This window comes from Chelonia mydas, chromosome 1, assembly GCF_015237465.2.
Source record: "Chelonia mydas isolate rCheMyd1 chromosome 1, rCheMyd1.pri.v2, whole genome shotgun sequence".
Lineage (NCBI taxonomy): Eukaryota > Metazoa > Chordata > Testudines > Cheloniidae > Chelonia > Chelonia mydas.
In genome coordinates this window covers 7,567,150-7,583,132 of record NC_057849.1, presented here as the reverse complement: position 1 = coordinate 7,583,132, position 15,983 = coordinate 7,567,150, and the positions used below count along the sequence as shown (strand labels likewise).

Below are 15,983 nucleotides of genomic sequence, written 5' to 3'. Positions count from 1 at the left end.
TGCCGTATCGCTGCACGGCATGGCTCTTTAGAGATTGGTATCGTATCGAACCTGTTCCCTGCACCATATTAATAAACCTGACTGACATTGGTTATTTGGGCTCTTGAGGATATTTCATAACAAAATAATGAACCAAAGTGTGGTGAAACGATACAATTGATCAACAGTTCCAGACAGTTTGAATCACACCCAGAGATATCACTGCAGAGATCCTATGGCCCATTTTCCTGGAAAACTTCTGTTTTCTGTCACCCTGTGGGGTAGCATAAAGAGAAACGGTTCCTCAGCTCTCCATGACATAGCTCCACCATGGCGCCCCACCCCCAGCTGACGCCCTTTCCCCATAGTGCAAGGGGGGCATGGGTGGAGTTTGGAGGACAATGGGGGTGCTGCCCCTCAAACTGCAAAGTTTCAGCCACCCCACTGAACAGATCGAGTCACAGCCCCCACCCTGGGCAGGTCCCCTCCCAGTCACAAGGCACCCGGCACTGCCATGTACAACTGGGAAGCAGACAGTGATGAGGAGTCCTGTGCCAGGAGCCGGCCCCAGCCCCCTGCTGGTGGGGTGGTGTCCGGCGATGGCCGGGGGAATACAGCATCTCCGGTGGGTGGCAGAGGGCAAAGTGGAGCTGCCGGGGGTGGGGGAGGAGAAGGGGCCGGCCCCGAGAGGAAGTGGTTCCCAGGTAGCTGGAGGGTTCATGGCTTTTCCTGCTCCAAGCCCCCGCATCCCCTGATCCATGGCTGTTGGGCCCCCAGAGTCTCAGCCCTGCTGCCCCCCAGGGACTGGGGCTGGGCCGTGCCACTCTGTTTCCACCTGGCCAATGTTGTGATTTGGACCAACATAGGTAACAGCCTGGCCTGGCACCAGTGCGTCCCTCTGCCCAGCACTGGGGGCTCCTGAGGCCTTCCTTTTTTCCGGGGCGGGGGTTGCCTGTGAGGTGCACCAGCTTACTGGGTGGGTACAAATTAATTCCAGTGCTGTACAATAAAAACACTAAGCCTGGAAACTATCCTTGCAACAAACCCCGTTGCCAACTCTGTCCAAAACCTTTGTAGTGATAAACACCCATTTTTTCATGGTCTGTGTGTATAAAAACATCTTCTGTATTTTCCACAGTATGCATCCGATGAAGTGAGCTGTAGCTCATGAAAGCTTATGCTCAAATAAATTGGTTAGTCTCTAAGGTGCCACAAGTACTCCTTTTCTTTTTGCGAATACAGACTAACACGGCTGTTACTCTGAAACATATCTGTTCAAGGGACACCATCATAGGACCTAACCAAATCAGCCACGTCATCAGGGCTCGTTCACTTGCACATCTACCAATGTGATATATGCCATCATGTGCCAGCAATGCCCCTCTGCCATGTACATTGGCCAAACCGGACAGTCTCTATGCAAAAGAATAAATGGACACAAATCAGACGTCAAGAATTATAACATTCAAAAACCATTCGGAGAACACTTCAATCTCCCTGATCACTCAAGAAAAGACTTAAAAGTGGCAATTCTTCAACAACAAAACTTCAAAAACAGACTCCAATGTGAAACTGCAGAACTGGAATTAATTTGCAAACTGGACACCATCAAATTAGGCTTGACTAAAGACTGGGAATGGATGGGTCATTACACAACCTAAAAGCTATTTCCCCATGCTAATTTCCCCCTCCCCCTTACTGTTACTCACACCTTCTTATCAACTGTTTGAAATGGGCCATCCTGATTATCACTACAAAAGTTGTTTTTTGTCCTGCTGATAATAGCCCACCTTAACTGATTAGTCTCGTTAGAGTTGGTATGGCAACCCCCATCTTTTTATGTTCTCTGTATATATATCTTCCGACTGTATTGTCCACTGCATGCATCCGATGAAGTGGGTTTTAGCCCATGAAAGCTTATGCCCAAATAAATGTGTTAGTCTCTAAGGTGCCACAAGGACTCCTCGTTCTTTTTGCTGATACAGACTAACACGGCGACCACTCTGAACCCTGTCAGGATGAAATGTGTGTAGCAACATTACATGTTACGGTATAAACAGAAGCTGAAATTAGGTCTGAAATGGGTTTACTAGATAAGTCTGCATAAACCATTTTCTCAAAGACAAAGGACAAGCTGACACCCCTGACCAGGACAATCAGCTACCAAGTAGCCATTCCTTGGCAAGGAAGGGGGCAGCAACAAACAGATCTGCATTGTGGCAAACACCAGCCTGGATCCTCTTTCACCACAAGATTCCTTGAGTGCATCTTCACGGCAGGGGTAATTCTCGGAAAAACGAGTTTCAAAGGGGGACAGGACTATAAAAATGATGGGCAAAAACACCCCAAGGTATCTCTCCCTTCCATGTCTCTCTCTTTCATCTCAAAAGACAAAAGAAACACCCTTTGACGTGGGTCAGCCCTGGTGCTGGGAGCATGTGGGGAGAATCTGGTCTTGAACCAAGTTTGTTAAGTTTTAGTTCCTAGAAAGGGTTTGATCTTTATTTCTCCTGTAACCATTCCTGACTTTAATGCCTTATACGTCTACTGGCGTAAGACCGATCTCTTTGTAGTGAAATAAACTTGCTTTATTCTTTAATCAAAAGTAACCCAGTGTTGTGTTTAAACTGAATTGTGTGGCTAACTCCATGTAAAGCAGCCAGCTGTTGGATATTGAGCCCTTAGAGGGGCAGCGGGCCTTAACTATCTGAACTGTCCAGGAGAGGGCTGGACAGCACAGAATACACTTTCCTTTGGGAAACCCATGCCAGGGGGACGTGCCTGCAGGAGTCTGTCTTTGCACCGTGCACCGCAGCTTGGTTGCAAAAAGAGCAGTCACACCTTATAGCACACCTGGTCTAGGCTCGCTCTGCATGGAGGGAACATACCTGGGCAGCTTCACCATCCAACCAGGTCCCCATTGGTTGGTTCCGCTAAGGATGCTCATCCAGCATGGGGCTTGTCCAGTGGACTCTCAGCCTTGCACTGTCTTCTCCCTGTTCTCTGGGGTAATGGTATGCAGCAGGGAGGAAAGAAATTGGTCGAGGGGTTGCTCTCACCCTGCCATGTCCATCTGTCCCGGTGACAGCTGTGTTTGGACCTCTCTTGGCAGCCTGTCCTTGGTGATTCTTGTTTTCCTGGTTCTCCAAATGTCTCGCATGTGACAGCGCTGCTTTTTGTTAGCATTCGTCATTGGTCTTTCCAATATGTGGTCCATGCTCCGAGATCAAGTCTGATTTGTGTCTGATTTGAATAAATACAAGCGGTTGCCCTGAGATTGCTTTGGAGGGGCACTGGAGGGAAACACAAGCCAGACTTAGGGTCAAATTCTCAACAGCACCTATGTGGCTCAGGAGCCCAAGTGCCATTGACTTTCAGTGAGACTTAGGCTCCTCTGGGACAGATTTTTAAAGGATTTAGGCACCTAAAGATGCAGGTAGGTCCCCAGTGGGATTTTCAGAAGCATCCAGGGGCCTTTGAATCTTTAGGCACCTAAATACCATAAAAATCTGGCCCAGTGTCCCTCAATCACTTTTGAAAATTTTACCCATCAGTCCCAACAGGACTTGGTCACTTGCGGCACGTCTCCACAGTCAGCGGCTGCGAACCTCTGAGCTCGGGCTGACACGTGTCGGCTGGTGCGGCTCGTGCTGCCCTGTTATGAATAGCTGCGTGGCCAGTGGTGCCAAGGTGTGGCTCGGGCTGGAGCTCAGGGTCTGAAGCACAGCTCCCCTCGCTAGGCTTCAAAGCCCTCGTGCCAGCCCTCGCGCAACATCTACACAGATATTTTTAGCACGGAAACGCAAGCCCCCCGAGCCACAGTCCGTAGCCCTGGGCTGGCAGGCTCACTGCTGCAGGCTGCGGGGACGTACCCTTAAGTGGCGCTTTTGAAAATGCTCCCCTGCAAGGCACCAGGGGCCAAATCCTGACAAGTCAGAATGGTCACAAATCTTTGATTTTTCAAATAACGTTGAAATTTTTTCCCCAAATTTTGGAAACCGGTAAAAATTTTGACAAAGAAATCACGGTATTTTTCAACCAGCCAGAGAGCCGGCTGAAGTTTCAAAAGAACATTTTCAAAAGACCCTCATGGAACTTTCCAAAAACGGTGTTGACATTAAAAAAAACCCATCAACATTTAAACAAATGGCACTGACGTAACTTCCAAAAATGTCATTGACATTTTAAAACAACACCTCGGAATAGGAAACCCTGGGAGAAAAAGGTCCAATCAAACATTAAAAAACCTTAGCAAAAAAGTGGACTGAGTTTTCAGATAGCTCTGCTGAGATGCCAGATGGGGATAGTAATAGCTCAGAACCCCTCAGGATTAGTCCCATTGGCTTCAATGGGCATCGGGCTGCTCAGCACCCCTTGGCAGCTGACCCTGTACTGTCAGCAGGTGGGATACCGGTAGGCAAGCCATTCATTGGGTTTTAAGCCAGACTGAGCTGGTTCTGTATGCTTCGTCCCCTGTCCGGTGCTGCTGTCAAACCAGCCGTGGTTATCTCTGGTATCATGCATGGAGGAGGCTGTTTCGCGGAGTGTGTTGCTCCACCCCTGCCGGTGTGAGCTCACATGCATTGTGCGCCATGACCTCACACGCACTGTGCATGCGATGTCATGCTGCTGGGAGCGGAGACACTCAGGCAAAGGCGGGGACAACGGAGGGGAGGTCCAGTATTCTGGGGCTGCATCAGTGGCCACCCTACATACTGGCTTCTGCTAAGATCTTTCTTTGGCCAAAGAGCTTAAAGACCCGTTTCCGGATCTGCTTGGACTTCATGCCGTAGATGACTGGGTTTAGCATGGGGGGAACAACGAGGTACAGGTCAGCCACCAAGACCTGGGTGTGAGGAGCAAGGCTGAGGTCCAAAATATGCAGGTACATAGGAAGGAGCCCTCCCAAGTAGAAGAGCAGGATGACACAGACATGGGAACCGCAGGTGCTGAAGGCCTTGAGACGCGCTTCCTGAGTCGAGAGCCGTAGGACGGAGCGGAGGATTATGCCGTAAGAGCAGGTGATGAAGATGAAGTCTATCCCCACTAGGGCTGTGGCCATAGTGATGCTGTACAGGTGGCTGAATGCCATGTCTGTGTGGGCCAGCTCCATCATGGCCATGTGCTCGCAATAGGAATGAGGGATGACATTCGTTTTACAGTAGGGCAGACTGGTTAGAAGGCAGGTTAAGGGTGTCACAACCCCCACTCCTCTAGCAAGGGACAGCAGCCCAATCTGGGCAATCTTTGAGCTGGTTAAGATAGTCTTGTATCTCAAGGGGTTGCAGATAGCCACGTATCGGTCGAAAGACATGGCCAAGAGCACCCCCGACTCCACTATAGTGAAGGTGTGGATGAAGAACATCTGGAGGAAGCAGGCCCCGAAGCTGATCTCTCTGGAATCCAGCCAGAAGATGCTCAGCATTTTGGGGACAATGGCAGTTGAGAGAACCAAATCAATGACTGCCAGCATGGAGAGGAAATAGTACATGGGCTCATGGAGGGTCTCCTCCTGCTTTACAACGAAGAGAACAGTACCATTTCCTAGCAGAGCAATCAGATACATGAGGCAGAAGGGGATGGAGATCCAGACATGCTCAGATTCCAGGCTGGGGATGCCGGTCAGCAGGAACGTAGAGGGGTTAGGGCAGGTCTCATTGAAGGTTGACATGACCTACAGCAGTCGTGGATCAATCGATTTGCAGAAGGTCTTTCCCTGCAATACAATAATTGAAGGGCTGGGATTTTTTCGGGATGCTGGACATTTTTCAAACCCAGCACAAGCTCATTTGGTTTATTCAGGCCAAAGCGTTCAAAGCTCGGTGCCTTAAATTACGCTCCCAAATTGGCAGCGTAGTCTGGAGGGGCAGTGGGGTCTAGTGGGGAGGGCACTGGACAGCAAGTCAGGAGACTTGTCCTGGGCTCTGCCACTGAGCTGCTGGGTCACCTTGGGCCAGTCACTTGCCCGCTCTGTGCCTCAGTTTCCCCTTCCTTTGTCTGTCTTGTCTTTTTCCTTTGTAAGCTCTTCCGGAAAGGGCTCTCTAGCATGCACATGTGTATGTACAGCTGCTAGCACGGTGAGGCCCTGATCTGAGCTGGGGCCCACAGTTGCTATTGTACTGACAGATGGGGAGAGTAGGGCACAGAGATTTCCATGCCCTGCCCTCTTTCCGCAGCCACCTTCCATGAACCAAGTGCAATGGGGAGACCCATGAGCCTCTATGAGGATCCCACCGCATACTCAGCGATAAGAAGAGGAAGATGAGGACTGAGGACATAAGATAATGTTTTGGGGACAGCAGACAGCCCTGGCTACTCCCTGATCAGCTATGCCCCTGTACAGCTATTGCAGTGTGTTGTGCCAGGGGTGAATCTGGCCTGATATGTCCATGGCAAAATGAACCAGAGAGAACTGCAGCTGTTTGATCATTGAAAATTACAGCTGGTGCATCCAGAGCTGTGAGTTAAGAAAGTAATCAAGGATGTGAACAATTAAAAGTTTGACAACATCTATCTATCTATCTATCTATCTATCTATCTATCTATCTATCTATCTATCTATCTATCTATCTATTTAAGAGCGGCCATACTGGGTCAGACCAAAGGTCCATCTAGCCCAGAATCCTGTCTTCCGACAGTGGCCAACGCCAGATGCCCCAGAGGGAATGAACAGAACAGGGAATCATGAAGTGATCCATCCCCTGTCGACCATTCCCAGCTTCTGGCAAACAGAGGCTAGGGACACCATCCCTGCCCATCCTGGCTAATAGACATTGATGGACCTGTCCTCCATGAATTGATCTAGGTCTTTTTTGAGCCCTGTTATAGTCTTGGCCTTCACAACATCCTCTGGCAAAGAGTTCCACAGGTTAACTGTGTGTTGCATGAAAAAATACTTCCTTTTGTTTCTTTAAACCTGCTGCCTATTCATTTCATTTGGTGACCCCTAGTTCTTGTGTTATGAGAAGGAGTAAATTTATTTACTTTCTCCACATCACTCATGATTTTATAGACTTCAATCATATCCACCCCTAGTCATCTCTTTTCCAAGCTCAAAAGTCCCAATCTTATTAATCTCTCCTCACATGGCAGTTGTTCCATGCCCCTGTGCATTTTTGTTGCCCTTTTCTGAACCTTTTCCAATTCCAATATATCTTTTTTCAGATGGGGCAACCACATCTGCACGCAGTATTCAAGGTGTGGGTGTACCATGGATTTATCGAGAGGCAATATGATATTTTCTGTCTTATTATCTATCCCTTTCCTCACGGTTCCCAATCTATTTCAACGTCACGACTGTGAAAATGTTGTCCAGGTATTTTTCTCTCTGAGAGTTGATTGTAGAAAGAATGGAGCCCGTAGGGTAATAAACTAGGTGAGCTTTGAGTTCTTTGAGCTGGATCCGTAGCTGATTTACGCAAGCACAGCTCCCCCCGCCTACAACGGGATGGTGCTTGTGCGGATGCCAGAGGAAGCTGGCTGGGAAGGCCATGCCCGTCCATCACCCTGTAAGCCTGTGTCTGCAAAACCACTTAATTTCTCTGCCTCTCTGTTACTGGCATTAAGTTACCCCTGTGCAGCGCTGACAGCCCCACTGGTTTCTGGCATTGTACCACATCTGGCCGCGTATAATAAAGCACCTTCAGATGCATGTTCCACACGAGATGCTGAGTAACCGGGGTGCTGTGCTAGAACCAGCTTCTCCTTGTCTCCACTACTTCACTCTCTCCTTATGAATGCTCATACCTCGCCCGCATGGGACTCCAGTCACAGCCCCTTCCCCGCACCCGCTGTATTAGACCCTCCCAATCGGGAGAAGCAGTTCCTGCCCTTGGAAAGCAGGAAGTTCAGAAATAGCCCGTCCCTTTGGCCTGCTTGGGTTCACTCCCCACGCACACTGTCCCCTTGGCCTGTGCAGAAAATTCCTTCCCTGCCTCTGCAGGGAGTCTTATCTCTGCTGTCCTGTCGGTCACATGTCTGCCCTTGTCATGTGCCCTGCAACTACGGCTCCCAGGGGCATGAACGCACGTCTGCCCAAGGCCCAACGCTTTGCTCTAGGTTCCCAAACATTTACACGGAGTCTGAGACAGAGCTGTTGTTGAATGCGCTCCTCCACTCCCATCCAGGATTGCAGGGACCACTTCCCCTGTCCTTGGCAAGGACATAATAGCCCTGTGTCTAGTTGCCAGCCGTTGCTTACATGGAACTGTAATAAGAAAATATTTATATATTATTGGCTACTGATCGCCGGAACAAAGAGAAGAGCCAGTACCAGCGTGTGACAGGTCAGTGCCGCATGGACACAGCTTAGGAACAAGGCCTGTTGAGAAACGTAGGCAGTTTATGCAGCCTTGTCATAGCTGTGTTGGTCCCAGGCTATTAGAGAGGCCAGGTGAGTGCGGGAATATCTTTACTGGACCAACTTCTGTCGGTGAGAGAGAGACACAGAGCTCTGTGTGGCCCAGAACCTGGTCTCTCTCTCACCACCAGGAGTTGGTCCAATAAAAGATATTCCCTCCCCGACCTTGTCCCTCTGCACACACTTTTGACAGGTTTGATTGTGGGTTCCAATAGCCCCCCACAGCCAACTCTTTGGACCCTTTTGTAGCTAACTGCATCTCATTAACTTTGTGTGCAAAATAATTGCAATTTTTTTTTAAATGCAAAACAGGTTGGAGATTTTAAAAAGTCCCCGAAATGGGAGCCCACGTGGTAATGAATGAATTGTGGTAAAGTCCTGTGCAGATGGGGCTGCAGCATTTGATTACCAGTCATTTGCCTGAGGAAAGCTTCCCTGTGTTGGTAAAAACCAGAGCAGGAGCTGAGGGGCGTTAACTTTGAATTTTTAACCCTTCCCTCTCTAGTTCTTGTCTGCCCCCTCTGTGCCGCCGATGTGGTCCCTTAGTGATGGGCTGGAACGTGTCTCCTCCCTGGATGTGCTCAGTGCAGGCAGACGCATGGTCTTAGCCATGGCAGAAACATGCCCCAGCACAGCAAGTGCGTTCTCTCGGGAGGTCCCTGGCCCCTTTAGCAGCAGCGTTCTGGCTGCCTGTCCCTGCTGCTGTCAGCAATACTGCGCCCGAGAGCCGGAGTTTGAAGGGAGCTTGGCCCCACTTTGTCAGGGCTCTGCGCCCACGAGTAGCCTGCGTTTCCCACGAAGCCCCCGGCATGTGAAGCAGCATGTACCCGGCCCATTGAGCCTCACAGCTTGGGCATTCTGCCTGGATGGACATAGTCCCTCTGGCGACAGGCGTGAGTAGTGCTAATCTGCTTCCAGAGATGGGGAAAGTGAGACAAAGAGGCCGTGGCTCTGATCCTGCTTCCACTGAAGGCAGTGGAAAAACTCCCACTGGCTTCCAAGATGCAGTATCGGGCTGTTACGAGCAAGAATCCTGAAAGCTAGGGAGAGTCCCGGTTAAAATTCCTACCTCCCGATGCTATGCTCCATGCACTGCCCTGGAATACAGCAGACCGGTGAGAAAAGCTGGGCTGATTGATGGTATTTCTGGTTTGGGAAACGCCAGAATTGTCACACAACACCCGCCAGAGCCCTTCATGTTGTGGGGATCTTCCTACATTTTACACCAGTGAGAGCCGATAATTACCTTAATGCCGCTCAATATTACAGCAGGAAGGCTGTGCTGCTGGTTGGAAAGAAATCAGGGAGACCATGGCTGCTCTGCTGAAATGTATTTAAAAACAGACCTTGCAGAGAAGTGAATTTATACAAATAAGTCGAAGTCACCAAAGAGACTCAGACTGGACTGTTGTGATGACAAAAGTAGTGCAAGTACACAGGGGCGAAAAGGGGACGACAAGGTGTTGCCACCCGTGTGTGTGTCTAAGGCTGTAGAAAAGAATGTTTGATGTTGTGTGAATTGAGGAATGATTTGCAATCAAATCATGAAAGACTAATTTCAGGTTTCAGAGTAGCCGCCGTGTTCGTCTGTATTCGCAATGCATCCGATGAAGTGAGCTGTAGCTCAGGAAAGCTTATGCTCAAATAAATTTGTTAGTCTCTAAGGTTCCACAAGTCCTCCTTTTCTTTTTACTAAAGCCTAAGAAATTCACACAAAGGGGGCAGAATTCAGGTTGTGTTATCGTTGGCGTTTCTTGAATTCTCAGGACTTCCCCTTCTCACAAGGCCTTTTTTCCATGTTATTAAAGAGCTCATTCATAAAGAGCCAAATTCTGCTCAGTTACACTGCTGGAAATCCAGAGTAGCTCTGCTTTAGTCAGTGGGATTATTTTACATTTACACCAGCGTGACTTACAAAAGGATTTGGCCCAAAGTTTTCCAGTGTATTTAAAAATTATGCATTAACAGAGCCCCTGATTAAATCCATACTGCCCCAACTCACCTGGATCCGTCTGTATCTTCTTCACCTTCAGTGAATGCTACAGTCACACCCAAGCTGTGTGATTCTCCAGTCTGCCGGGACAACCCGCATGGGAGTATTTATACCTGTTAAAGAAATCCTCTTTCCTCCCCCAGCTGGGAATTCAGAGCCTTTCTTCATTACAGAGGAAACTCTGCGATCAGGCACAGGGAATAGCCACAAAGAGTAGCAGTAAATTAACTCATTCCTATTTTACAGTCCCTTAGCTTAATAGCTACATCTCCATTCAATAGTATGGGATTGATCTTCAAGAGGGGAAGTGCAAGTGTGTGTGTGTGTATGTCTTTGTGTGTGTGTGTGCGTGTGTGTGTGTGCCTAGTTTAAGTGTTCAAATACCCCAAAAGGCATGTCTGCGTGAGGGGATCTGCACAACTAGGGGGTGCATGTGCAAAAGTGTCTATGACGTTTGAAGACTTGTCCCTGCTTGTTCAGGGCTCTGTTTAGGTTTGAATATGAAGTTAAGAGGGGGTTACCCAAAGCAGAACCCAAAGCAGTTTAGCTGAACTGCTTCACTCCAGGCGGTGTCAGGAATAAATCAGTGGGAACACAGCGGTTCTGGCTGATGAAAGATCCATACAAGTAAGCGTGCTTTTATTTACAACTACAAGGTATTGAAGCTCACACAGACACTAGCGATAGGGTTCGAACATCCCATACATGGTGTTCTATTTTATTAATGAATGAGTAAATAGGTAGCAGGTTTAAAACAAACACAAGCAAGTATTTTTTCACACAACGCCCTGTCAACTCCTGGAACTCTTTTTCAGAGGGTGTTGTGAAGGCCAGTACTATAGCACGGTCCAAAAGGGAGCTAGATAGATTAATGGAAGACAGGCCCATGAATGGCTATTAGCAGGATGGGCGGGAATGGTGTCCTTAGCCTCTGTTCGCCAGAAGGTGGGATTGGGTGACAGGGCATGGATCACTTTACGATAACCTGTCTGTTCATTCCCTTTGGGCACCTGCCATTGGCGACTGTCAGAGGACAGGATCCTGGGCTTGATGGACCTTTGTTCTGACCCAGTATGGCCGTTCTTTTGTTCTTACGTTCTTATGTTCTAATTCATGGTGGCTGAATGCACACCATATGGTTGCAAGTAGCTTGATCAACATCTGGGGTTACTACATCCATCCAATCCAGGGCAACAAGGGGGCAGAGTTTGGGTGGATGGATAAATAGCACCTTAAATAGCACCTTTCCTCTAAGGATCTCAAAGCACTTTATAAAGTTCAGTGAGAACACCTGTGTAATGTAAGTCAGTATTATCACTATTTTACAGGCGGGGAAACGGAGAAACAGAAAGGGTCAATGAATTCCCTGTGTGGAGCTATAGTCTGGTCTCAATAGCTGGGATTAGAATCTGGCTCAGAAAGTCTTTGGGATTGCTGGAAACGGAGTCCACAGCTCCTAACTCCCCTTGGTCTTCTTTAGCGACAAGAATGTCCTTCCCAGTTCCCCAAAAGGCATACAGGAATGGAGTGAGAGGTTGCTTTTATTCTGGAAACTTGGGCCAAAGAAGAGTGCGCTGATTTTCCCCTGCCCAAATTACTTACAAGTCAGCACGGGAGGCAGGATACTTATAAATGCATATACACATCCGCAGAGAACACTGTCCCACACTCAGTCCAAAAAGGACCCACAAATGGGTGGTCCCCCCGGTGGCCTAAGATCAGGAGATCCATTCAGAGACAGTTTCCCCAAAGCTGAGAATAGCTTGTTCTGTGCGATATGAGGAGATCCTGGACAAAGGTGGTTTGGCTACAGCTGTTGGGTCCTTTCCATATTCGGAATCAAACGTGGGTCAGATATTCAGATGAAGTGTCATGCAGGAACGGGGAAGGGACCTGCGTGCTGTGAAGTACTGCCCTTTCCGTCTGGCTGTGAGGCTGCCCCAGCATGCAGGACACAAAGGCCTCACAGGTCCTACAGAAAAACAAAGAGACGTGGGAACTTCTTCTGGGTTCTTTCGTTTGTGCCACTAACTGCGGGGGAGAAGGAAAGACTTCTTCTGTGGGCAAGTCATTCCAAAACTGTCCTCTGCACGGTATCTTGAACCTTCCTCTGCAGCCTTGGGTACTGGCCAGCGATGAAGGCAACATACTGGACTAGATGGATCTTGTCTGGGGACTTCTAGGTTCCTGCCTGGCAAGGCACGTAAACCGTTATGTTCTAGCAGCAGGAAAAGGGCATTTCTAGTCGGGCCCACCTCTAGACCAGGGAAAAGCAGACAATTCTGCTCTGTTCTGCTAACGGTCCCTCGGCCCTTCTTCCACAGGAGGCTGCCCTACTGCGGGTCCCACGTTATCTCCCATTGCTACTGCGAGCACATGGCCGTGGTGAAGCTGGCCTGTGCCGACACCAGGGTCAATAATGTCTATGCGATCATTGTAACTGTCTTCATCGTGGGGCTGGATCTGATGTTCATCTCCCTATCCTATCTCAACATCCTAAGGGCTGACTTAAGCCTGGCATCCAAGGAAGAGCAGCTCAAGGCTTTCGGCACCTGTGGCTCCCAGCTTTGCGCCATTTTAGTATTCTACATCCCTGTGGTCCTCTCCTCAACAATACACAGGTTCGGGCACCACGTCGCCCCACACGTGCACATCCTGCTGGCCAATTTCCTCCTCCTCTTTCCTCCCATGATGAACCCCATCGTGTATGGTGTGAAAACCAAACAGATTCGTGACGGGGTACTTCTCCTGTTCCGAGGGAAAAGCTTCTAGGCTGAGCAGGAAGGGGCTGCTGAGCAATCAGGAAGCAGAGGATGCAGGAGAGGTTTTCTGAGTAACTTAGACAGCATAGTTGTGGGGGCTTTGTGTACGCTGGGATGGGAACTCCACCTCTGATTCACAGGGAGCTGTACACCGTCCAATTCCCCAAATCCTCACCAGAGTGATCTCAGATGTTAGCATTTAGGCTTGTTTGTCAGCCTGAGATAGAATTTTGGAGTTGACTTTTTGATACTCTTATATCTTATACTAATATGTGTGAAGAACAATGAACAAAGACACTGTGTGTTGCATTCCCCACCAGATGGGGCTTTTAGTACAATGGGAAAAGATAAGGGATTCAGCTCAAGTGTTACTGGGCATGGTGGGAATGTCATATCTGAGCACACACTTAAAGACGGCCTCAACTCCTTATCTCAAGGCAAGGTCAAGCAACCAGTTAGGATGGGCAAGAGAGGTTGCGGGGTGGAGGTGAGGGAGGCATAAGAAACACTAAAAACCGAAGAAAGGCCTGGCCTTGGCCAGAACACAACCTCACTCCTTACCCCTCCCATGCGGTACAAGAGGGGTGGGATGAAGACCCTAGACTCACAACCCTCCAAAACGGAACATGACCCTAAGTTGTAAGGGGTCTAACTAGGGGCATGCGCTGCAGGTATATTTGGGCCTGCTAAGGAGGAGCAGCGGGGAATGGGGAATGGGAAATGGGGAATGGAGGTGGGGAATGAGGAACAGGGACACAGGTAAGGCCTGCGCCATCAAAGCTGGGAAGGGGGACATGGAGTAAACCCTTTGCGGTGTCACAGCTGGGAACAGACCACTGGGGAACAGACTCTGCCGGCGTGTAAAGCTATGGATGTGTTTGCTTGGATAAACATGCCTGCGCTTCGGACTTCTGGTCTTCTGCTTTCCGTCTGCATGGCAAGAACCAGGGCAGAGGGTGAACGGACATCTAACCTCAGGCACAAAGTATTCAGAGTTCACTTTCTGATACTGACAATAAATAAATGAAACAGAGTACTCTGTGTGTGTGTGTGTGTGTGTGTGTGGACCTATAAAATACTCAGGAAAAAGTCTTGGTCTGCTTTGCTATTGCCTTTGTTCCTGTTGCCTAATATATATTGTACAGCATATAGATATATATCACATTAATAATATGTATTATGGGCACCACATAGATACTAGTATGCATTTAGGAACTGTGGGAGGGCACCGTCAGGGTAAGGTGAATGCCGTATCGCTGCACGGGACGGCTCTTTGGAGATTGGTATCGTATCGAACCTTTTCCCTGCACCATATTAATAAATCTGACTGACATTGGTTATTTGGGCTCTTGAGTATATTTCATAACAAAATAATGGGCCAAAGTGTGGTGAAACGATATAATTGATCAACAGTTCCAGACAGTTTGAATCACCACCCAGAGATATCACTGCAGAGATCCTATGGCCCATTTTCCTGGAAAACTTCTGTTTTCTGTCACCCTGTGGGGTAGCATAAAGAGAAACCGTTGCTCGGCTCTCCATGACATAGCTCCGCCATGGCTCCCCACCGCCAGCTGACGCCCTTTCTCCATAGTGCAAGGGGGGCATGGGTGGAGTTTGGAGGACAATGGGGGTGCTGCCCCTCAAACTGCAAAGGTTCAGCCACCCCACTGAACAGATCGAGTCACAGCCCCCACCCTGAGCAGGCCCCCTCCCAGTCACAAGGCACCCGGCACCGCCATGTACAACTGGGAAGCAGACAGTGATGAGGAGTCCTGTGCCAGGAGCCGGCCCCAGCCCCCTGCTGGTGGGGTGGTGTCCGGCGATCGCCGGGGGAGTACAGCATCTCCGGTGGGTGGCAGAAGGCAAAGTGGAGCTGCCGGGGGTGGGGAAGGAGAAGGGGCCAGCCCCGAGAGGAGGTGGTTCCCAGGTGGCTGGAGGGTTCATGGCTTTTCCTGCTCCAAGCCCCCGCATCCCCTGATCCATGGCTGTTGGGCCCCGAGAGTCTCAGCCCTGCTGCCCCCCAGGGACTGGGGCTGGCCCGTGCCACTCTGTTTCCACCTGGCCAATGTTGTGATTTGGACCAACATAGGTAACAGCCTGGCCTGGCACCAGTGTGTCCCTCTGCCCAGCACTGGTGGCTCCTGAGGCCTTCCTTTTTTCCGGGGCGGGGGTTGCCTGTGAGGTGCACCAGCTTACTGGGTGGGTGCAAATTAATTCCAGTTCTGTGCAATAAAAACACTAAGCCTGGAAACTATCCTTGCAACAAACCCCGTTGCCAACTCTGTCCACATATCTTTTCAAGGGACACCATCATAAGACCTAACCAAATCAGCCACAGCCATCAGGGGCTCATTCACCTACACATCTACCAATGTGATTTATGCCATCATGTGCCAGCAATGCCCCTCTGCCATGTACATTGGCCAAACCGGACAGTCTCTATGCAAAAGAATAAATGGACACAAATCAGATGTCAAGAATTTTAACATTCAAAAACCAGTAGGAGAACACTTCAATCTCCCTGATCACTCAAGACTCTCCATCTCTCTCTCACCAACAGGCAGTTTTATCAAAGCTAATCGCACCTAATTCCTTGGCCTCCTGGTGCTCAATCAAGAGCCCCTAGGGGATCTACCAGCTTTCCACTGCCTGCTTCTGGATGGGAGGTAGGGTGGGTGAGCAGGGAATTAACTCTTTCCCTGCTTGACAGAGCAGACGTTTCTGTAGTCCAGTCACAAATTGACCAGGACATATCGATACCGATACTGGGGGAGGTTTAGGTTGGATATTAGGAAAAAGTTTTTCACTAGGAGGGTGGTGAAGCACTGGAATGCGTTACCTAGGGAGGTGGTAGAATCTCCTTCCTTAGAAGTTTTTAAGGTCAGGC

The 15,983-nt window shown here is 49.3% G+C and overlaps 2 protein-coding genes across 2 annotated transcripts; one reads left to right on the top strand and one right to left on the bottom strand.

Annotated features, from left to right (window-relative positions):
* Positions 1–4,687: 4,687 nt before the first annotated feature.
* Positions 4,688–5,650, bottom strand: LOC119565315 (olfactory receptor 52K2-like). Its single transcript, XM_037889819.1, has one exon. It carries the CDS (start codon positions 5,648–5,650, stop codon positions 4,688–4,690), a length of 963 nt encoding a protein of 320 aa, XP_037745747.1.
* Positions 5,651–8,676: 3,026 nt separating this feature from the next.
* On the top strand, positions 8,677–13,103 carry LOC119565314 (olfactory receptor 52K1-like). The gene is made up of 2 exons (XM_037889818.1): positions 8,677–8,708; positions 12,515–13,103. The coding sequence occupies exons 1-2, from the start codon at positions 8,677–8,679 to the stop codon at positions 13,101–13,103; spliced, it is 621 nt and encodes a 206-aa protein (XP_037745746.1).
* Positions 13,104–15,983: the final 2,880 nt, after the last annotated feature.